General features: G+C 43.5%; 1 protein-coding gene across 2 annotated transcripts in view; it reads right to left on the bottom strand.

Moving 5' to 3' along the window:
• SEC24D (SEC24 homolog D, COPII coat complex component) overlaps positions 1 to 23,919 on the bottom strand; it is a 116,559-nt gene that overhangs the window by 76,138 nt on the left and 16,502 nt on the right. For both annotated transcript variants that reach the window (XM_036762721.1, XM_036762722.1), the window contains exons 4-6: positions 18,631 to 18,779; positions 6,809 to 7,084; positions 3,209 to 3,342 (exon numbers count right to left, since the gene is read on the bottom strand). In XM_036762721.1, the coding sequence (XP_036618616.1) occupies positions 3,209 to 3,342; positions 6,809 to 7,084; positions 18,631 to 18,779 (559 nt within the window). The remainder of the gene's footprint in view (positions 1 to 3,208; positions 3,343 to 6,808; positions 7,085 to 18,630; positions 18,780 to 23,919) is intronic.

Below are 23,919 nucleotides of genomic sequence, written 5' to 3' on the forward strand. Positions count from 1 at the left end.
GCAAAAGCCAAAAGAAATCTCATTAAGGTAATCAGGGAAACTGCAGTTTGCTTGAAGATACCAGAGACAATAAAGCTACATCAAAAATGTTTACAGCAAGTTTCTCTGATAAAGGCCTCGTTTCTCAAATATACAGGGAACTGAGTCAAATTTATCAAAATAAGAGCCATTCCCCAATTGATAAATGGTCAAAGGACATGAACAAGAAGTTTTCAAAGAAGAAATCAAAGCCATCTAGAGTCATTTGAAAAAAATGCTCTAAAACACTCTTGATTAGGGAAATGCAGATTAAAACAAGTATCACCTCAACCTATCAGAAGTCACAAATGCTAGAGAGGATGAAGGAAGATAGATGCACTAACAAACTGTTGGTGGAGTTGGGAACTGGCCTAACTTGGAACTATACCCAAGGAGCTATAAAACTGTGTATATTCTTTGACCCAAAAATACTACTACTAGGTCTGTATCTAAAAGAGATCAAAGAAAAAGGAAAAGGACCCATATGTACACAAATATTTATGGCAGCTCTTTTTGTGGTAGCAAAGAATTAGAAATCTAGGGCATGCCCATCAATTGGGGAATGGCTGAACAAGCTGGGGCATATGAATTTGATGGAATACTATTGCGCTATAAGAAATGACGGGGGAGGGGAAATTTCAGAAAAAAAAAGCATGGCAAGACCAATATGAACCAATGCAAAATGAAGCAAGAAGAGCTAGGAGATCATTGTACCAGTCTTCTTATATTTCACACACTCCACGAGTCAGTCATGCTGGTCTATCTGCTTTTCCTTAAACTCCACACTGTACCTGCTGCCTCTGAGTGCTGGCACTGGCTGGTCCAGTGATCCTGGAATAACTGGCTGGTCCAGTGCTCCCTCCAAACCTGACCCTGAGAATTCCTGACTTCAGGAGCCAGCTCAGGTGTCACGTCCTTCAGAAGGCCAGTTCTGGCTTCCCCCTCTTCCCCTGCCCAGGTGCTGGTGCCAACCCTGCTAAGGTTATCTTTGATCCACTCTTTGCTTACAATTCATGTTCTCATTTATACATGGCATCTTCAATATCAGAATGTAAGCTTCCTGAGGACAGGAACTGGTTTTGCTTTTTCTTTCTATCCCCAGTACTTAGTACAGTGCCAAGAATGTAGGAAGTACTTAATCGATGCTTGTGGATTGATCCTAAGACACAAGGAAGATGTGGAGCTGCCAAGCAGAGCCCCAGTGAGCCCTGATGGGCGCCTTGGGCTCTTTATGTGCAGGTGATTTTCTTCCACTACAAACATTAACATTGGTCTATGATTTTATTTCCCACCACCTTTTCAAAATTTTATTTCACACCACTATGCCCATGCATCTGCGACATCATCGATGCAATTCGTTCTATGACGACAAAGACTACAGCCCAATCCCAGCTCATGCTGGACTTAATGCTGCTCTTCCTATAACCAAGATTGTCTGGAATGGAAACAAAGAAAAGACCTTAAAAATGAAATCTGGCTAAAGTCCAATGGCCTTTAATTGGCATGAATGAGAGCAGGATTGTGTGTAACTATGAGAGTACAATGATAAAGATGCCCGGGGAATATTTTAATTTCGACTACTTGTTATAGAATCGAGCAATTTCAATTTTGACTGGAGGCATATAGATGGCCCAGTGGATAGAGCACTGGGCCTGGCCTCAGGAAGACCTGACCTCAAATGTGGCCTCAGACACTTACTAGCTGTGTGACCTAGGGCAAGTCACTTAACCCCATTTGCCTTAATTCATTGGAGAAGGAAATGGCAAACCACTTCAGTATCTTTGCTAAAAAAAAAACAAAAAAAAAAACAAACCCACGGATAGCATCGGTGTGCTATGGTCCATGGGATCATGGAGAGTCAGACATGACTAAACAACTGAACAACAAAAACTTTGACTGAATTTGATGAAAAGAACACTGGCCTCGGAGATCAGTTGTATGATCTTGGGCATGTTACTAAGCTCCTCTGGATCTCCATTTCCTCATCTGTAAAATGAAGTGATTGGAGGCAGCACGGCACACTGAAGAAGACACTGGGCTTGGACTGAAGAGCATCTGGATTCAAATCCTATCTCAGTTCAACCTGTTCAAAGGATTTCGGTGGCATGGGACTGGAGCTTAGGAGACAGACTAGGGATGAATATATATATATCTAGGAGGCAAGAGGATGGTTATGCCAACTGAGGTTAGCTGGGAGCTGAGATTCCCAAGCAAGATAAAATAGAGGGAGAAGAGCACAAAGTCTTGGAGGAACACCCATGGTTAGTGGGTAGGACCTGCATGAAGAACCTTCAAAGGAGACTGGAGGAAACCCAGGAGAAAACAGCATCACAAAAACCCAGTGAAAGGGGAGTGTCCAGGGGAGAAGGTGGGCAGCAGAGTTAAAGGAGATGACTTCATAGAGAAGTCAAGGAGAGTGAAGAATGGGAAAAGACGATTAGATTGGGTAATGAGAGATCAGTGGCAGATTTGGAGGAAGCCATTTCAGGGCTCAAAGCTGGATTGTGGAGGTTTTAGAGAGGAGTGGAGGACAAGAAGTGGGGGTACCTCATGTGGATAGCCTTCTCAAGGAGTCTAGCCTCAAAGGGATGACCTGGGAAAGAACTGAGGGGATGGAAGTAACAGTGAGGAAGAAGAAGGAGGATAGGAATTGTATGACACAAGATGAGATGGAATGAGAAAAGACAGTGATAAGGTACAAGAATTTCAGAAGAGAACACTTCTGGGTGGTCAAGGATATGCCCATCTCTGTGTACAGTGGAAGAGGAAATGAGGAGGAGGAGGAGGTCGTGGGAACTGAGAAGATGAAGGAACTGGGAAGTTGGGGCATTCAAAGGAGCATCAGTATCCATGCTGAAGTCTCCTAAGAAAAGGGCAAGAGACTGGAAGACAGAAAAACCATGGGCCAGCCATTGAATTCATCAAGGAAGGAAAAAGAATACGCAGGAGGGACGATAGATAATAGCCACCAAGATCAGACTAAGAGTGTCAATTTGGGTAGGGGTATCCAATAAGCTTGTATTCAGAAAGTATGAAATGACTTTGATGAAGATGCCCAGCATGTTGGGTAGATCCTGTAAGGAACACCAGGGATGGAAGAAGGGTCTACCCAGAAGAGATTGCAAAATGCACCAAAATGGACTTCAGAAGCTTTTGCTTAGGAAAACATTCAAATGTCTCAATCACTTACTGGGCTTGGGATAGAGTCCGGATCAAGCTTCTTTGTAGGCTGCGTTGGCCCAGCCATCTGTGCAGGACCACCAGGAAATCCAGCCGGAGAAGTCAGCTGAGCTCCAGGCATCTGGGGAGGGCCATAGTTGGCCCCTTTAAAAACAAAGATAAATGTCAGCTTTGACCATCTCAGACCACTTGGCCACTGGATGGCCTTTGTCATCTACAGGTATGAACAAAGCTGCCTTTGGCCTTCTGTCTGTCCCTTAATGCTGGAACTTCCCAGTACCCCAACACCTGCCAGAAGCGAAGAAACACAGAAAAGGGAAGGGAGAAGGACTGGATCTGGATTTTATTAGTAGGGGGAACTCCCAGGGGAGGAAATTGCCTCCACCAAACTCTCTAATAGTTTGGAGACTCAGAGCAGTAAGAGGTTAGGTGCCTTGCTCAGGGTCATACAATCAGTAATGTCCAAGATGATACTTGAGCCTGCCAGGTCTCCCTGGCAGGGAATTATAATCACAGCCCCCAAGGTCAGCTCTCTACCCACCACACCTTGTTGCCAACAAAGGAATCCAGGAACAAAGAAAATGAAAAATAACCTCTAACCACCAAGTGTGCACCTTCTCCCCACTAATTCTAATATACGCATATGGCCTGGTACTACGCATGCTTAAGAGCCTTCCTTTAATGGGGCAGTGAGGTGGCACAGTGGATAGAGTGCTGGGCCTGCAGTCAGGAAGTTAATATCCAGCCTCAGAGACTTCCTAGTTGTGTGACCCTGGGCAAGTCACTTAACCCTATTTGCCTCAGTTTCTTCATCTGTAAAATGAGAATTTTGAACTCAAGTCTTCCTGATTCCAGGTCTGCAGCCTTTTGTATTGCACCAAAATTCAAATCCTGAGAAGGAAATGGCAACTCATTCCAGTATCTTTGCCAAGAGAGCTCCAAATATAGGGTCATGGAGAGTTGGACATGACTGAACAACAACAGCATTTAATCATAGAGATAAGGTGTGGATGCCTTAAGGAAGTTATGACAGTTTTTGTCCTCTCAGAAACACCAACATCTGTCCTTGGAAGATAACCATCCCAGGGCCACCGGCGACCACGTGGTGTCCTGCTTCAGAATAAAGGAAATTTCTTGCTGATTTGACATCAACTGTCTTTCTTGGTAAGAACATCTAGTTATTTTAGGATTATGGGAGCCAAGTGGCAGAGCTGCACGGACCCTCAGGGGCCACCTAGTCCAACCCCCTCACTTCCCAGATAGAAAACTGAGGCCCAGGGAAGTTAAATGAAGTGCCTGAGGTCACACCAGCAGTAAGTGATGGAGCAGGATTCAAATTCAGGTCATCTGGCTCTAAAGTCAACGTTCATTCCAACATACTAAGCCATGTCTGTAAAACAGACAATGCCAAATCAAAATAAATGTTCAATAAAATGAATTCGTAAGTGAAAATAATGGAATGTGGGCCAAGCTTATTGGATACTGTTCCGATGAAGCTCCAAGTCAGAAAGACAGACACATCTCTGGGAGCGTCCAGCTAAGAGAATAGGGGGAGAGGCCCCCGTGGAACCGGGGCTTTAGTAAAGGGGCATTTTCCTAGAGACAACTAGAGGGAGGGCTTGGCTAAAACATTTTAAGACACAAATGTCAATTTTCAACTGTTAAAAAGTGATCACCAAAAAAAAGATCAACTTTAATATTTACATTTGTTTCCAGAAGAGGAGAAAAGAAATTACATTTTTACAAGAAGCTGAAAATTGTGTCAAGGTTTACCTTGCAGAAGAAAGTCAAAGATAAATGTGACATTCCTGCTTCTTTGTCAAATGAGTCAGCAGCCCCTTTTCCAGAGGGGTAGCTAAGTGGCGCAGTGGATAGGGCTGCAGATCCAGAGTCAGGAAGACCTGAGTTCAAATTCTGACTCAGACACTTACTAGCTGTGTGACACTGGCCAAATTACTTAACTGCTGCCTGCCTCAGTTTCCTCATTTGTAAATGGGGCTAATAATAGAAGCTACCTCCCAGGATTGTCCTAAGGATCAAAGGAGATAGTGTTTGTAAAGCTCATTGCAAATCTTAAAGTCCTACAAGAATTCTAGCAATTATAATGGAAAGAGCACTGGTTCTGGAGTCAATGGACATGGGTTCAAATCCCAGCTCTGACACTTACCAGCTGTGTGATTATGGGCAAGAAACTTTACTATCCCATTCCTCAGTGGGCTGATCTGTAAAATGAGGGGGTTGGATTAAATGACCTCTAAGGCCCTTTGAAGCTAGGGCTCTGATTCCCTATTCCTTCCAGCTCTCTATCTATGGTCCTGTAATGACAGCGATGGTTACCACAAATTGGCCTTGCAAAATTCTCATGAAAGGGTTCCTTTGCATGACCTTGTCGAATGCCTGGGGACAGGCAGGAGACGCAGTTATCATGTCTTTCTTTCAGCAGTATATGCAGAGAACATGTGTAGCTATCTACACATTTAACTTAATCCTTTTCACAACTGTGGCAACCAGTCCAGAGCAATAGCCCAGCTCCAAAGACCGAGGAGAAATGGTAGGATATAAGGTCGTCTAGCCTATTTTTGCTGTGAAAGAAACCTCAGCTTCAAAGTTCTGGAGGCATCAAATGTAGCCAACACAAAGCTTTCTTCTCCATGTAATCAGCTGCCCCTTTCATATATGGGCATTCTGGCTGCTGAGAGGGACAGAAATAGAGGCTGCGTGTAAGGAAAACCGATAAAATCAGCTTGAGAAGAAACAAAGACTGTCAGACAAAATGCTGAAGAGAGACACAGACTGTGTGGTGGTTGTGAGGACTGCCCCTCAGGGAAATGTCCCAGGGGAAGCAAGAGCATTGATGGAGGAAATGTTGGCAGCAGGGCATTGTGGTCCATCATCTCATTTGCATGCCACTGTTTTCAGAGTATTAAGGGCTTTAACTGAGAAAGGGTAAATCAAACAACTGTTTGTAGACTATGGGAAGGTTATAAAATGGCTGTTATGGTCACACTGAAGAGAAATGAGGAACAAGAACTGGACCTGGGAATCATTGCCAGAGAGAACTTTCAGGTGGGGAAAATTGCTGCAGGTAGGTATCTTCTCGGAAACTGAGGGTCTTGGAGAGTTGCCTAGAGGACTGTGAGGTTAAATGATTAGGCCAGAGTCGCACAGCCAAGATGTAGCTGAGGTAAGTCTTGAACCCAGGTCTACCTGGCTTCATGGTCAGCCTTCATGGTAGCCCACTAGGCTACACTGTCTCATAAAGTAAAGGTTATGATTATTCCTGCTTTCGCTTTCTAATGTGTAAATATTCTAATTATTACCGCTTTTCCTTTATTTTTTGGTAAATGATTCATTTTGAAGAGTTAATGGTGTCATAGAATAAACTTGGTCCCAAAGGATATATGAGAAGATGCCTCTGTTCTCCCCCTGTCCTGAACCTCTGATCCCTCCAGAACTTGGCAGGATGGTCCCTGGGTGTGGAACATAGAATATAATGCCAGACTTTTTGCTCATGGATTACACTGCTTCAGTGGCTGGGCCATGACTGCACATAAGAGAGCACTTCGCTTTTCTTCAGTATTTCCCTCAAAAGAAACAATGCCATTCTTACCTTGTTGAGGAGGATATCCAGGGCCTGGAGGTTGTCCTGGAAGAGGCAGAGATGGAAAATTGGCAGTGGGAGGGCCGGATCCTGGGAGTCCATCCTGCCTCCCTGCTGGTGGCAATGAGGGTGCGGGGCCAAGGCCATTGTGCGTGCTCGGTGGGGGCGGGAGCATCCGGGGGCCCGGCTGTAGAATGGCCGGCTGGGCTGGCTGTGGAGGCCCTTGGAAAGATGCTGCTGAGGGTGCAGCTGGGATGCCCAGGGAACCCGAAGCCATGCCAGGACCTGTGCAAAGGCATCAGAAATAATGTGAAGGGGGACTGGGGAGGAGCCTACAGCAGTCTGAAGCTTTTATGAAAGGCCTGCCTTCTCTAGTCATGCAGCAGAAAGGCCCGAGTCCTTGTGAGCCTCATGTGCTCAGGATGAGCTGAAGGCCTGTATTACACAAAGTGTTCCTCCCTCACGACATCTCCAGAGCAAGAACTCTAGATTCCTGCAATCTCAGGAGGAAGCTGGAAGCAGAAATCGTGTCTTCTACAGCAGCCCAGGTGGACTCGGCATGACCGAGCTGTGTATCCTCTAAAACCCGAAAAGGACCATTCATGTGATCATAGAACATTGATACTGGAGGCCCCTTGGAGGCAAGCATGGCCAGCTAGTCTGCTTTGATCAGGATCCTGGGGGGGCTTGGGAGGAGTGAGTTAGCCCCCACATAGCTTGGAGCCAGGACTGAAGTGAGCAAGGAAGCAGGGGTGCAGACCTGGGTGAGTCTCCCTTGACCATGGGACCTTTGGCTTAAAAGAGCATAAAAGCAGTTCTTAGAACTTCATCGGGGAGATCTCCAGACCCCGGGAGCCTCCTTGCTTTTCCTTTCACGTACTACTCTTAAACTGCATTGGGCACTCCTCTGGGTACTCAGTGTCTGTGTATGTATGTACCTCTACATCTACATCCACATATTTATTTATTAAAGGGACTGATTATTGGAACCTTCAAGCTCCAAATGACCCATTGTGCCAGATGCTGAACAACGATGAGTCTGTTGTCCAACCCCTGGGTTTAACAGATGAAGACCCTGAGGCTGAGAAACAAAGTCCCATAGGCTGTATAGGGCAGAGCCAGGGATCAGCTCCTCTCACCCCAAATTCAGGGTTCTTTTCACTACACTACCTGGAAATCCTAACAGAAGAAAACCACCTGCAGGAATGGAAAGGCAGAGTGAGAAAAGGATTGAGTGTGGAGCCAGAGGAGGCAGGTTCATGACCTGGCCATGCAGCATGACTTTAACCACATTATTTAACCTTCCTGGGACTCAGTTTCCCCTTTTGTAAATTAAAGTAGACAGCCCTGAGATCCCTTCCAGATCTAAATCTATGAAATGATTTATTTTGTACCATAATCAAAAATCCAGTTACATTCAGCTGTCAGGTATTAATCAACTAATTCAGCCTCCCCTTGTAGCCTTCTAACGAGTACAATCCAAACAACCCCTCTGTTTCTGACATGCCCGTCTAACTCTTAACCTATGATCTCTGTTCATTTCTGAATAGCTTCTGCTCTCACCTCCAATCCCTCCCCTTTCCTGTGGACTAACCCTCCAGATGTAAAGCAGCTTGCTGGGGCATCGGGTGGGAATAAGGACACACGTATTCTGAGCCACTCAAGACTGTGAAGTCTCTATCAAGGCCAACCAGGAAGCAAAGTCATTTTGTGTTTCTTCTAGATTAGAATATTCCAAGGGTTTACTGGTTGAATGACTTCCTACCGACAATCTCATCCCCTTTCAATAACAGCAGGGAGACTTTGGCATATCTGTCACTGAATTTCATGAGTCAGAGACTAAAAAAAATTCAACACAATCTAAAATTATCTCATGAGCAAATATATTTCAAAAGTTGTGAAAAATCATTTGGTTTTCACAAACCAAACTAGAAGACACCAAAAAAGCAAGAGGTACCACTCAATTCAGTTCAATTCAGTGAGTATTTTTAAAGTACCTATTATGTGCTAGGAGCTGTCCTAGGTGCTGGAGACCAAAAGGCAAAATGATGAACAGTCACTGCCTTCAAGGATTTTGGGGAAGATAGAACATGTACACAGACTTAGTAAATACAGTATAATTTGGAGAGAGAACCCTAATAACCAAGGAGATAAGGAAAGGCTTCCATGGATGGCACCTGGGATGTGCCTTGAATATACTTAGGAAGATGTATAAGCAGAGGATAAAACAGTGATCTGGAGTCAGGAAGACCCAAGTTCAAATCTTGCCCCAGATACTTAGTAGTTATGTGACTCTGGGCAAGTCATTTAACCACTGTCTGCTTTGGTTTCCAAACAAAATAGGGATAATAGATAATAACAGTGCCTTCCTCCTAGGGTTGTTGCTTGTTTCAGAATTATATAAATGCCAGTTATTATTATTATTGGAAGTGAGGGAATGCATTTAAGTAATCAAATATATACATACAGCTCGTGCAAAGGACCGCAACTAGTAGCTCGGTTTCTCTGAAACCCAGAATAGGTGAGGAAGGCCTAAGGTGAAAAAATCTGGAAAGGTAGGCTGGAGCCAGATTGGGATGGCACTGAAATTCTAAGGTGAGAAATCTGTATCTTCTGCTGTAGGGCAGAGGGAGGCATTGAAGACTTTTCAGAAGGAGTATGCCATGATCAGATCTGTGCTTTAGGAATATTGATTTGCTCTGGATTGGAGAAGGGAGAGCCTGGAAGCCAATAAAAAGACCATCAGGAGGCTATCAGAATAGTCCAGGTTGGAGGTGGTGGAGGTCTAAACCAGGGTGATAACTCTCTGAGCAGAGCAAAGGGGATGGAATTGAAAGATGTTGTAGATGAAATGATGCTGAGTGAAGTCAGCAGAACCAGAACATTGTACACAGTCACAGCGACATTGTTCTATGACCAACTTTGATAGACTAAGCTCTTCTCAGCAATACAGTGATCCAAGACAATTCTAAAAGACTCATAATGGAAAATGCTAACCACATGCAGAGAAAGAACTATGGAGACTGAACGCAGAGTGAAGAACACCATTTTCACTTTCTTTATGTGTGTATGTGTGTGTGTGTTTTCCTTTTGGTCTGTTTCTTCTTTCACAACATGACTAATATGGAAATATGTTTTACATGATTGCACACATATAACCTATATCAAATTGCTTGCTATTTTAGAAAGGGGGTGTAGCCAGAATGGACTTTGTTTTCTTTGAATGACTCAGCTTGCCTCGTTGAGCTTCCCTGGACGCTGGGGCTTGCTCTTCCGGGGCAGGACCAGAGCTTCCTGTGTGATGAGTCGTGGGGCTGGCTGAGGGGAAGTGTGTTAACGTGGTCTACGCTAGGGGGAAGGGCCAAGTCAAGAACCAATCTGCCCTGGTCGTTCAGGCGGTGCTTGATGATGTCAAAAACTCTATAAGAGGGGAGAGGACAGCTTGAAGATCCTCCTTTCCTTTTCCGGTTGGAGCCAGAGACGCCTACAGCCGAAGCTGAGCTGCCGGTAGCAGAGCTGACTAGAGGCTAGTGGGTAATCTTCTTACCGTAGAGGGGAAGCATGTATACGATTTTGCCTTATACCATCGCGCTTCTCTGTGGCCTCCTGGTTACTCTTGTAAGGCAGACTTACTGGGCCTGGAAGCTTTTGATGAAAATATCAAAATGGGGACGCTGGTTTGTGGGCTTGTTATTGTGGAGTGTAAATACATGCTTTAGTTCTCCTGCCTTCTGCCTAGAGAATTCCTTATATCCTGCGGTTCCGGACCTTTTAGGCACATATGAGATTCTCTTTGAAATCATAAATTCTGCCTTCCTAATATATTTGGCGACGAGGTGGATGGGATCGCTAGATATAAGATCTCTGTTCAGAAGCAGAAGAACTTCAGAGGAAGAGATGAATATCCCAGGGTGGGAGGATCCATTTTATTCCTCCTTAGCAAAGGAATTGGCTAAAAAACCCGGACCCTGTGAAAACTGGGAACCAAGGCTACAGAGAGGAGATCCTAAGGATTTGGAAAGGTGTTTACAAGAGGTTGGGATTCAGTCAGGGGCATCACTATCTAGGCAAAGCTGGATAGTGTTATCAGCCTACCAGCTAGTATATGAAAGATTGAGATTAAGTGAAAGAGATGGGGGCACTCCTACCCCACAGCAAGAACGGGAATCTCAGATAGCAGGAGAACAAATTGCTGCTCAAGAACCCACTGACTCAGATGAGAACTTTTCTATTAATGTGGCTAGGAGCAACAGGAGGCCAAATAAGCCAAGAGTGCATCCCAACTCAGCCCAGACCAAGCCTGACTGCCGCTTTGTCCTTGCCATGGTGGCAGGGGAAGCGAGTGGGGGGAAAATGAGACAGTGTTAGGGGCTGAGACAGAAAACGCTACTAGGGTTCAGGACATCCCTCGCACAGAGAATGGGAGATGGTTAAATACTCAGACAAGTGTTCGTCCCGTAGAGAGGAGGAGGACAGAAACCAGAGGTGGCAATTTAGTTACGAGGGAATCTCAGGAAGATTTCTCACCATAAGAGGTCACAGATATTTTGAGTAGATTCAGCCAAAGAGTAGGAGAACCATTAATATCTTGGATGGTAAGGCTCAGTGATCAAGGGGCCGGTGGAATATTAGTAGATAAGAGGGACTGTATGAGATTCATAGGTATCAGCCACGATCCTCTAGTTCAGCAAGCTTTTAGGGAACATCATCAGCAAGGAGATGATGCTAGCAGGACTACTCTGTTGGCATTAGCTGCTGCGGGATGCAATAAGACATATACTAATGATTCTATGTGGCCCACTGAGCACAGACCCTGGTATTCACTTAAAGATTGTATCATGAGACTAAAGGAGGAGGTAATGAAGACTGCTATTATGACAGGAACTGCAGGCAAATATTACAATGATCCCATAGGAATCCCTCATAGGAATTTAATAATTAGGACAGCTTCCCCTGCTTATAAACAACTAATTTTGAATCTGTTACTTGGGGAAGTAGGGACCCATCTTACAGAGGTGATAAATAAGATTTTACAGTTACATGACTTAGGAGACTGGGGAAGGGATAGATCTCGAGAGAGAAGGGTGAATAGCCAGCAAACTTGGCGCCAAAATGGAGTGACAAGAAAAGAAATGTTCACTGCTCTATTGAGAGCAGGGGTAGGTTTTGAAATGATAGATGGCATTCCAACCAATGAATTGTACAGGATGTACCGAGATAAAGGACTCAATAACAGGAGAGATAGGGAAATAAGAACTGCTCCTGCAAATGCTACAGATGGTGAACCTTCATACCCAAGTGAATCACATGCTAGGGAATACTAGGAAACAGGCCAGGCCCCAGCCCAAATTAAGGAAATACGTAAGCTGGATTGCAGACCTCACATTAACTTGACCATATATTGGAAAAATGGGTCAAGTACAGTAACTAGGGCATTAATAGACACTGGGGCTGAGGCCACCCTTATCTATGGGAATCCAGACAAATTCAGCCATGGAACTCCTATTACCATTACAGGACTAGGAGGGACTGAAATATCAGCCAGACAAGTTAAATTGATGATGAAAATTGGACAGTTGCCCAAGAAAGAATATAGTGTGGTTATTGTGCCTATTTCTGAATACATCATTGGAATAGACATTTTGAAGGGTATAACCTTAAATTTACCTGAAGGGAAATACCAATTTTCTGTGAGGAAAATAGGCATTAATGCAGTCTTAGTGGGGAAAATCAAGATGGATCCAATCACTTTGCCCGAACCTTCTGAAGTAATTACTTTGAGGCAATATCGTGTGCCAGGTGGGCAAGATGAAATTGCCAACACTATAAGAGAATGTGTTGAGGCAGGAGTGTTAGTCTCTACAACTACTCAATGGAACAACCCTGTCTGGCCAGTCTGAAAGTCAGATGGGACATGGAGGATGACAGTAGATTATAGACAGCTGAACAAAGTGACTCTTCCCTTGTATGCTGCTGTTCCAGACACGGTTACTTTAATACAGAGAATACAAAAACATGAAGGGACTTGGTATGCAGTTATTGATTTGGCCAATGCCTTCTTTATGATCCCAGTAGGCCCCAAGCAATGGAACCAGTTTGCTTTTACTTGGCAAGGCCGACAGTATACATTTACACGCCTGCCACAAGGATATATTCATAGCCCAACTATTTGCCACAGGATTGTAGCTGAGCATTTGGATGAATTAAAGCTACCTGGTGTACAGCTTACACATTACATAGATGACATCATGATACAGGGAAAGAATATAAAAGAAGTGGAGGAGAGTTTAGCATTATTAACTGACCATATGAAAAGCAAAGGATGGGAAATCAACCCCGCAAAGGTTCAGGGGCCAGCTCAAACTGTAAAATTCTTGGGGATACAGTGGAATAGAGGACTGCGAGAAATTCTCCCACAAGCTCGACAAAAAATTCAGGATTTTCCCACCCCTACTAATAAGAAAGAGGTCCAAAAGTTCATAGGGCTATTTGGTTATTGGAGACACCACATCCCACATTTGGGACAGATTTTAAAACCCTTGTATAAAGTCACCAGAAAGAAATATGAATTCGATTGGGGCCTTGAACAAAGTAGAGCTTTTGAGGAAGCAAAGGCTGCTATACAATTAGCTCTGGACTTATGGCCTATGCAAAATGGGCCAGTGGAGTTACAAGTGACTGTACAAGATGACTATGCAAATTGGAGTCTGTGGCAAAAACAACAGAGCCGAAGTGTACCTTTAGGCTTTTGGTCAAGGAAACTGCCCTCATCTGGAGTGCAGTATACACCTTTTGAGAAGCAGCTGTTAGCTGCATATTGGGCTTTAGTAGAAACTGAGCAAATAACCCTGGGCCATGAAGTGATATTAAGGCCTGGAATTCCAATTATGACTTGGGTAATGAGTACCCCAGCTTCTCACAGAATTGGACATGCACAAGAGGCGAGCATAATCAAATGGAAGTGGTATATTCAGAATAGGTCCAGAGCAGGCAAAAGTGGAGTTTCTGCTTTACATGAATCGGTGGCGAACATTGGCACTGAGAGAAATGAAAAACCCATTGAATCTAAGCAACAGATGGTGCCATCCTTAGTGAAATGGAATAATGGGTATGATGGACTAAGTGTAGAACAGAAGAAACACGCTTGGTTTACTGACAGGACAGCAAAATATTTAGGACAGAAGAGACATTGGAAAGCAGTAGCCTATAACCCCTGTACTAGGCGAACTCTGGAAGGTTCTGGGATAGGGGGAAGTAGCCAATATGCTGAACTGATGGCAGTACATCAGGCCATCAGAATGGAGAAGGGAGGACAGTGTCATATATTTACTGATTCATGGGCGGTAGCTAATGGATTAGCTACTTGGATGCCTATATGGAGGAATCAGAATTGGGAGATTCATGGCAAACAAGTTTGGAGTAAAGAGTTATGGCAAAATATATGGGACATGTCTTTAGTTACGGATTTGTCAGTTTTTCATGTTGATGCTCACGCGACCCTGACCACACCAGAGCGTGAGTACAATGCACACGCGGATTGACTAGCAAAGATTGCCACTGAATGTATTGTCCCTACTCCAACTCCAACTGATGACTCAGCCTTAGCAAGATGGGTCCACCAGACCGCCGGCCATTTAGGGGTCCAGGCCACCCACCGATGGGCACAGGATCGGGGTATCAGTATCTCTCATGCGTTGTTAAAACAAATAACAGAGGAGTGTTGTATATATCAATTAGAAAAAGAACGAACTCTTCCTAGGATAGTAACTGGAGAAATAGCAAGGGGAAAAGTTCCAGCCCAAATTTGGCAGATAGATTATATTGGCCCACTACCCCAGGATAAAGGATGTAAATATGTATGTACGTGTGTTGACACCTATTCAGGTGTACTAGTGGCTTGTCCTTATAAGGACGCAACTCAGAAAAACACCTGTAAAACCCTAGATATTGTAAGTTTATACTATGGAACCCCAATGCAGATTCAAAGTGACAATGGGTCACATTTCAAGGGCAAAGAAGTGAAAAGATATTGTGTGTTGAACAATATAGAATGGATATATCATATTCCATACTACCCGCAAGCATCTGGGCTGATTGAAAGAATGAATGGATTGTTGAAAGAACAGCTGAGAAAATTAAGCTCTAATAATTCATATCGACATTGGAAGGATAATTTGTCTATTGCCTTACGTAATTTGAATAATAGGCCCTTAGGGGGGAGTACACCTCTAGCCAGAATGATGACCCCAAATTTGCAGATTAGAGAACAGCAAACACGTGAGATCCAAAATATTGAATTTTGGACTGTGAGGGAAGATGTCCCCCTACCATGTGCAGGAACACCTGGTTCGGCAGGATATGATTTACATTGTATAGAGAATTTTAGGTTGAATAGGAAAGAGATAAGAAAAACCCCTACTGGAGTATGTATGAGAATCCCCAAGAATCATTTTGGACAGATATTACCTAAACCAGGATTAGCAGCTCAAGGAGTACATGTATTGGCTGGAGTGATAGATTCGAATTATCAGAAAGAAATTGTTGTGACACTCCAGAATTTGGGTGAAAAACCTGTACAATTTGGTAGGAATGATAGGATAGTTCAAGTGATTATTATCCCCTGTGAAAAAATACCCTTTGTGAAAACTGACCCTCCTCCCAAAATAACTACTAGAGGGGCAAAAGGGGCTTGCTCCATTGATAGAATAAAGTTGGGAGCTAAGGTATGGGTAAAACGGAAGCCAGATGATATTCCAAAGGCTGCAGAAGTCATAGCCCATGGAAAGAACAACACTGTAACAGTTGTCTATTCGGGGGAAGATAATTACCAAATCGTGCCCCTGAACCATATATTTTACCATGAATAGGGCTATAATATTAGATTCACGGACCCCACAGGTATGGCTGATGCTGGTAATTGACACAAGCCACTCAGAGGGAAGGTGACTTTGTGTGATTAACGGATGAAAGCTTGTACATCTGGGGAAAGTCTGGGAGGACAATCCTAGTCTATCTAGGATGGGATCCTCCTGGTTTCCCTTGTACATCTGGGGAAAGGCTGGGAGGACAATCCTAGTCTATCTAGGATGGGATCCTCCTGGTTTCCCTTGTACATCTGGGGAAAGGCTGGGAGGACAATCCTGGTCTCCATCTAGGGTGGGATCTTCTTGGCTTAGTTTCCTCATTGTGTTCCGTTTAAAAAGAAACATTTCCCATCTGAGTTTGGCTCTGATATTAGATCTCTGCATAACTGAAATTTCAACTAAACTGGAGATGATTTTATTTGAAGGATAATAGCCCATACTTGCCTACTCTTTTTGTTCTCTGTTTTAGTTAACCTTGTCACTAGTTCTGTCTCCTGCAGGTTTAAGCACCCTGCAGTTTCCGGTGACTGCAGTATTCTTGGAAGTCCTGCCAGCTCGCTAAAGAACTGAACTCTGGAATGGGACTCTTTGGGGCAGGGACACCTCTACATCCAATTTCAGCAAGAAGAAGCTATGGAAAATGAGACCTTCACCCATTACCCCAAGATTTTGAGCCCCGATTGTTTGAGGGGGGGAATGATGATAGTGTTCTGTGTACTTATTTTGTGTTATCCTTGCTATATTGTTTTATTGTTATGATATTATTGATCCTATGTAATGGATACGAAGATCTAGGGGTGGACATTTGAATTATTAATAATTATTTTGGGATGATTGATTGAAGAGATTATCTGGCTGGGATCTAGGGGTGGATCACATTTGAATCGTAAACCAATATTTGGGAATGTCACTGAATGATATGTTTTGCTTTATTGTGAATGATATGTTTTAGTTTCCTGCATAATTGGATCACAATGTTCTAGGATATATAATTTAATTTGAATTATGATTGGATTGTGCATCCTAGAACATTGTGAGGGGTGGAGTGTAGCCAGAATGGACTTTGTTTTCTTTGAATGACTCAGCTTGCCTCGTTGAGCTTCCCTGGATGCTGGGGCTTGCTGTTCCGGGGCAGGACCAGAGCTTCCTGTGTGATGAGTCGTGGGGCTGGCTGAGGGGAAGTGTGTTAACGTGGTCTACGCTAGGGGGAAGGGCCAAGTCAAGAACCAATCTGCCCTGGTCGTTCAGGTGGCGCTTGATGATGTCAAAAACTCTATAAGAGGGGAGAGGACAGCTTGAAGATCCTCCTTTCCTTTTCCGGTTGGAGCCAGAGACGCCTACAGCCGAAGCTGAGCTGCCGGTAGCAGAGCTGACTAGAGGCTAGTGGGTAATCTTCTTACCGTAGAGGGGAAGCATGTATACGATTTTGCCTTATACCATCTCGCTTCTCTGTGGCCTCCTGGTTACTCTTGTAAGGCGGACTTACTGGGCCTGGAAGCTTTTGATGAAAATATCAAAATGGGGATGCTGGTTTGTGGGCTTGTTATTGTGGAGTTCTCCTGCCTTCTGTCTAGAGAATTCCTTATATCCTGCGGTTCCGGACCTTTTAGGCACATATGAGATTCTCTTTGAAATCATAAATTCTGCCTTCCTAATATGGGGGAAGAGGAGGGAAGGAGTAAAATTTGGAATTCACAATCTTAGATTCATTGGGGACTAATTTTTAGTTTTGTTCTTATAAAAAAAGGAGGAGATAAGATCAGGGAGAGAGTCAATTCTTTACTCAGAAAAATAACCCTGTTATTTTCGATGTTGGAAATTCGATCAATTGATGTGGATAAGGCAGCAGTGGGGTGATCTTTTCAGATGAAAATACTCTAAATAGTTAACTCATTTTAGGAACAAAGCAGACAATATATTATATTTGGAGAACTGGTGGCCTGACAAAGCTGATGTTGTTTGGTGCAGGACCCAATCTCTCCTGAATGATTGGAAAGGATCAGATTCCCAGTCATTTAGGATACAGTTCTAAGATGAGCTAATCATAAGCTCTAGAGATAGAAGAAACCCTTAGAGGTCATCTAGTCTAATACTACCACTTTACAGACGAGGAAATAAGAACCAGAGGGAGGAGGTATCTTGCCCAAGGTCATATGGAAGTAGCAAAACCAAATTTGAACCCAGGTCCAGTATTCATACTCCTAAACCATGATACCTCCCTTATCGTCTTTAGAAGACCTCAGTGAAAAGCCATGCCTGTTAATTGGGTCTTCCAACCCTCTGCCATTAGCTCCTCAGCCTTGACTAATAATACTTCCCAGTAGTGTGAGGGGTAAGAAGGGGAGGGACATCTCTCCGCCATCATAAGACTGAAACAAACCAGGTTGATCTGGGAGCTGCTGAGCATGGGAATGTGGGAACTGGGATGGCCAACTATGAGCAAGACGTCTTACTTTTCTGAGGTTCATTTCCTCCATTTATAGGTCACTGTGTCAGGCTAAGGTCCCTTTCGTCTTGAGAATGAGATGTTCCTATGGTATCATTATATATAATAAATGGCTTTTCCCCCTCTTCTACTCTACTTTACAAAGAAGTTAATAACCAAACAGAGCTAAAATTCACTGTGGAAAATAATACCAAAAACCTTTATGTTCCTTATTTTAGGAACCCATACGAGGCAGTGCGGCATGCTGGATAGAGTGCTGGATTTGGAGAAAGGAGGAGCTGGGTTCAAATCCTGCCTTGGACACTTTTTGGCTGTGTGAACCTGAGCAAGTTATTTAACTTCTCTGAGCCTCAATTTCCCCATCTGTAACATGAAGATGTTGGATTCAGTGGCCTCCAAGGCCCCTTCTAGATCTAGCTCTAGGATCCTATGATAGACCAGGGTCCAGGAACTGTTGCCCTTGCTCATGAAAGATAACAAAGCACAAGAAAGAGCACTGAAAAGGAAGAGTTCACCATTACCATAATTGTGAATTTGCATGGCACCGAGTTGATGGCCCAGTTGGTTGGTGGCAGATGTGGACCCCGGACTGGGATAGGATGCTGGTGGCAGATGAGAGGATGGTGGGTAGGGAGGGGCAGCATTGTTGACAGGTGGAGGGCCTGGAAACCTGAGGAGAGAGGTTAGAGGTTAGACAATAACAAAGGATTTCACAAACATCATCTGGAAGGATGGGAGGTTCTCTGAAACCCAGATACCACTGGCAATATCTTGAAAAGAATGCTACTATATCTGAATTAGAAGATTGTGGGGGGAATCCCAGCTCTGTTTCTTCTTCTTCTTGTTGGTCCTTTGTTTTCGGAGGGGACCAAAGACATCATGGGGCGATGTCTTGACTTGGGGGTGAACTGGATTGAAGTGAGGCAGAGTTGCTATTTACGATCTGCATGGCTTTTATTCCTCTGGGCCTCAGTTTTGTCATCTGACCATTTCAGCTCAAAATATATTGCGCAATGACCTCAAATTCAACACATCGAAACGTGACCTCATCCGCTTTCTTTGGAACCTTCCCTTAACTTCTTTCTTTCTGCTGATAGCACCACCATGCGCCAGTCACCCAAGCTTGACTGGAGAAAATCATTCTGAAATCACCCTCTCTCTTTTTTTCCCTCCCTCCCCAAATCCCACCTCAGACCACAATCAGTGGCTGCTGCTTCTGATGCATCTCTCATATCTGCCCTCCTTTACTCATGCTCCAGCTGCTCTGGGTCAGGCTCTCACCACCATCTCCTAGTTTGTCAGAATAGCTGCCTTGCCAGTTTGCTGCCCAAAACACCTTCTTAAGACATGCCTTGACCTGGCACTTCCTTGCTCAAAACAAAACCAAAAAAACCCCAAACCCTAAAGCTCCAGGGGCTTTCTATGGACCACAGGATCATAGATGTATATAGAGATAGAAGGGACCTTAGAAATCATCTAGCCTGACCTTTTTCTTTTTACAAATGAGGAAACAGCAGGGCAGCTAGGTGGTGCAGTGAGTAGAGCAGCGGCCCTGGAGTCAGGAGGACCTGAGTTCAAATTCAGCCTCAGACACTTAACATGCTTACTAGCTGTGTGACTTTGGGTAAGTCATTTAAATCCAATTGCCCTGCCTTCCCCCCTCGAAACAATAAAAACAAAATTAAAAAATGAGGAAACAGGCCCAGAGAGGCTAACTAATGTATCCAAGGTCACACAGCTAGTAAGTGATAGATCTGGGATCTATCAGACCCCCAAACCAGCTCTCACTCTATTATGCCATGAAGATTAAAATGCCAATGCCTCAGCCTTGCACTCACAGCCCTGCAGAATCTTGTTCCCACTTACCTTGCTGGCCTGTGTTCATTTTGATTGTCATCTTTTCCATTTTCTCTGAGCTCATTAGTTCTACTAGGCCATTGTTTCTGAGCAGACAGTGAAAATGCCAATTCACCTGAGTAGTAAAGCTCTGTCCCAAGAAACTAGAGGATGTGTGGTGGAAAGAGTGGGAGTTCAATCTCAGGCCAGCGCTGTGAAAGGGGACAGACTAGCCTCACACAATTCCCCAGCCAGGGGAGGGGCATCAGGTGCAGGGGCGGGGGGCCCATCTAGATCTGCAGCAGGGCCAGGCACCCAGAATAAGTGGGGAGGACCAACCCCCAGTGTGGCTTCATCCCACCCCAGGTAGGAGACAAAGGGCCTAGCCACCCCTTCCAAGAAAGCAGGAAGGGGCAGGGCATTGCCCTGGTACAAAGTCCCTATCTGGAAACTGAGGTTGAAGAGTTGAGTAAAACAACAAACACAACACAATAAATAAATACCATGGATTAAAAGAATTCCAAGATAATATCCCAGAGGAAGAAATTAAGATCACAATAAGTACGAATACAGCCTTGGAAAAAAAGACACAAGGACACCAAGAGTGGGCAGAAAAGAGATCTAAAACAAGAGGTAAATAATAAAATTAGAGTATTTGGAAAGAATGGTTTAGAAGCAAAGGTGGAAATCCTTAGGCAAACAGTGGCTATACACTTCCAAGCAGAATAGAATAAACAACTCAATAATTCAATGAGCAAGAAATATTAGAACAAAGCCAAAAGAATAAAAAATTAGAAGGTCATATAAGGTACATACTATCCAAAGCAACTGACCTGGAAAATTGGATACGAAGAGAGAATTTAAGAATTACTGGACTCCCTGAAAGCCATGACTATAGAAAACCCCTAGAAATTATATTTCCTATAACTATAAAGGGAAATTACTCAGAACTATCATTACCAGAGGGCAAAGTGAAAAGAAAAAGAATCCTTCGATCACCTCCTGAAAGAAACCCCAAATTGAATATACCCAGAAATGTCATAGCCCAAATTCAGATATTCCAGATCAGGGAAAACATACTACAAACACCTAAGAAAAAAGAGAGAAAACATCAAGGAACCATCATCAGAACACACAAAGATATGCAGCAGATACTACACAGAAAAGGAAAGCTTGGAATATTATATAACAAAAAAAAAGGCTTTTTATCAAGTATAACAACCTAAAATGCTGAGAATAATACTGATGCAGGGTTGGGGAAGGGAGAAAGGAATGAACCTTTACAGAATAAATGAATTTCAAGCATTCCTGTTACAAAAAACCAGATGAGGTAGAATTTCTGAAATGCAATGACAGGAAACTAGAAAAACCTAGATAGATAAATATATTTAAGCAACTTGAAGGGATTAAATGATGATCACAGGTTTATATTCTATTAGAAGGAAAGAGAGCACTGTTTCTTCAGAATTCTACTGTCATCAAGGGTCATGGAGGGAGGATGGAAAACTAAAGGCTCTGGGTCTGGTTTTTTTCCTCCTGTTCTCTTTCTTTTAGAAGAGTAAGAAAAGAGACAAAATGAGGAAGAAGAGTTGGGAGCCTAAGATTTCTCATCACTGGAGCACATCTAAGAAGAGCATGCATACATGGAAGCCGGGGTGGGGAGAGAAGGAATCCCATGAACTTCCCTCATATGGAATGGGAAAATGAAGTTGAAACACATGTATACACGCACACACATACACGCATACATGTGTACACATGCACATGTGAGCATACATATACGCACATACACAATGTCTGATATAGGAATACACTACAGTCAGTTGGGAATAGGTAGGGATGGGAAAAGAGAAGGGAAAGAGGGAGGGTGGACGTAGGAAAAGAATAATCAGAAGGTACAGGCCCCATTCCCACTTGGTCTCCCTGTCTCAAGTCTCTCCCAGCAGCTGGTGGCATAGAGCACAGAGCACCAAGCCTGGAGTCAGGAAGATCTGAGTTCAAATCCTGACCTGAAACATTCACTAGCTGTGTGACTCTGACCAAGTCACTTCACCCCTGTCACCTCAGATTCCTCAATGGTAAAATATGCATAATAACAGCACCTACTATGCAGGGCTGTCAAGAAGATCAAATAATGTAGTATTTGTTTAAAAAAATTCTTAGGGTAGGACCTGGCACATAGTAGGAGCTATATAAATTCTTATTCCCCTATTCCTTTTCTTTCTCCCAGCTCTAGCCTTTCCTTCACTTCCCCATCAAATCAATCTCCCTAAAGTATGTCCGACCATTGTCAATGGATTCCAGTGGCTCCCTATTGGCTCCCAGATCAAACATCCAGCTTCTGTTTGGTGTTTGAGCCCTTCCTGCCTTGCTCCCTCCCCCCTCTTTTTCAGTCTTCTCACACCTTCCCTCCTCCTCCCACCAGTCACATCCCAGTATTCTGCAGTCCAGTGACACTGGCCCTTCTCTTCCTCCATCTCCCAACTCTGAGCATTTTCACCGGCCATTTCCCTTGACTAGAATTCACTCTCTCCTCATCTCCCCCTCCTGGTGTTCTTGGCTTGCTTCAAGCCTCAGCTAAAGTCCCATCTTCTACCGAAAGCCTTTTGCCATTCTCCTTAATCTTACTGCTTCTCCCTGAGACTGCCTCCAACTTCCCCATTCTGTATCATGTTGGTACCTAGTTGTTTGCAAGTTCTTTCCCCATTAGGCATTAGATTGTGAGCTCTCTGAGGGCACAGAATATCATTGGCCTTTCTCTGTATCCCTGGCACCTAGCACAATGCCTAGCACTTAATAAATACTAGATGACTAACTGACAACTAAAAGAAAATTCACCTATGGGAGGTTGATTATATAAGACAGAAACTGAATAGTAATAGCTAGACTGATGCAGGGCTTTAAGGTTCACAAAGCTTGTGATGTTTGCGAATGACACCATTGGATCCTCATGACAACTTTGGGAGGTAAGCGTACTATTCTCCTTCTACAGATGAGGAAGCCGAGGCTGAATGGTCAAGCAACTTGTCCAGATTTGAAATCAAGTCTTCCTGATTCTCCCCTAGCTGCCACCCAGCTGCCCTCAAGAAGACAGAGTAGAGGAGCAGGATCAGATAACTATAATTAGAGATTACTATGGTTGATCCCATTCCCATCCCTTCCTCACCTTTTTATTTTTTTTAATGGAGGAAGAATGAGAAGGACCCTAGAGAGAAAACACTAGGGTGTAGTGGAGGAAAAAATGCGTAACAATAGTAACCATGAGTTTAATTGGTGTGGGTTCTGGTGTAAAACAAGGGAGTGCAGTAGTATGAATTAGAAAACAGAAACTATAGGCTGCTTACAGGAAACACACTTGAAACATAATGATTCGCACAAAATTAAAATGATAATTTGTTAGAGCAGAATCTATTATATCCTGGGTCAATCTCAGAGAGTAGGGGTAGTGATAATAATCTCAGGCAAAATAGCAAGAAAAATGCCCAAGGTTAAATGAAATAAGCCAGAGAACTACATTATTTTGAAAGGCACCATAGATAATGAAAAATTATTACTATTAACTATATATACATTGAATGGCATAGCACCTAAGTACTTTAGGGAAAAGCCAATTGAACTAAAAGGAGACAGTAAAGCAATAATCATTGGGAAATTCAATTTGCCCTGTTAAAACCTAGACAAATCTAACAAAAAGATAAACAAGAAAGAAATTAAGAACCTAGACAGAATTTGAAGAGTTGTATATGACAAGCCTCTGGTGACTACTGAATGCAAATCATAAGAAAAACACATGGTACCCAGTTTTACATAGTACCCCTACAAAAACTAACCTCATATTAATGTGAAAAAACAAAACAAAACAAAACAAAAATCCTGACAAAAACACATTAAACACATTCTTTAGTGACCACAACACAATAAAATTACAGTAGATATGGGGACTTTTATGAAAGGAATAAGACATACATGGAGAC

The sequence above is a fragment of the Trichosurus vulpecula genome, chromosome 6 (genome assembly GCF_011100635.1).
Source record: "Trichosurus vulpecula isolate mTriVul1 chromosome 6, mTriVul1.pri, whole genome shotgun sequence".
NCBI classification, from domain to species: Eukaryota; Metazoa; Chordata; class Mammalia; order Diprotodontia; family Phalangeridae; genus Trichosurus; species Trichosurus vulpecula.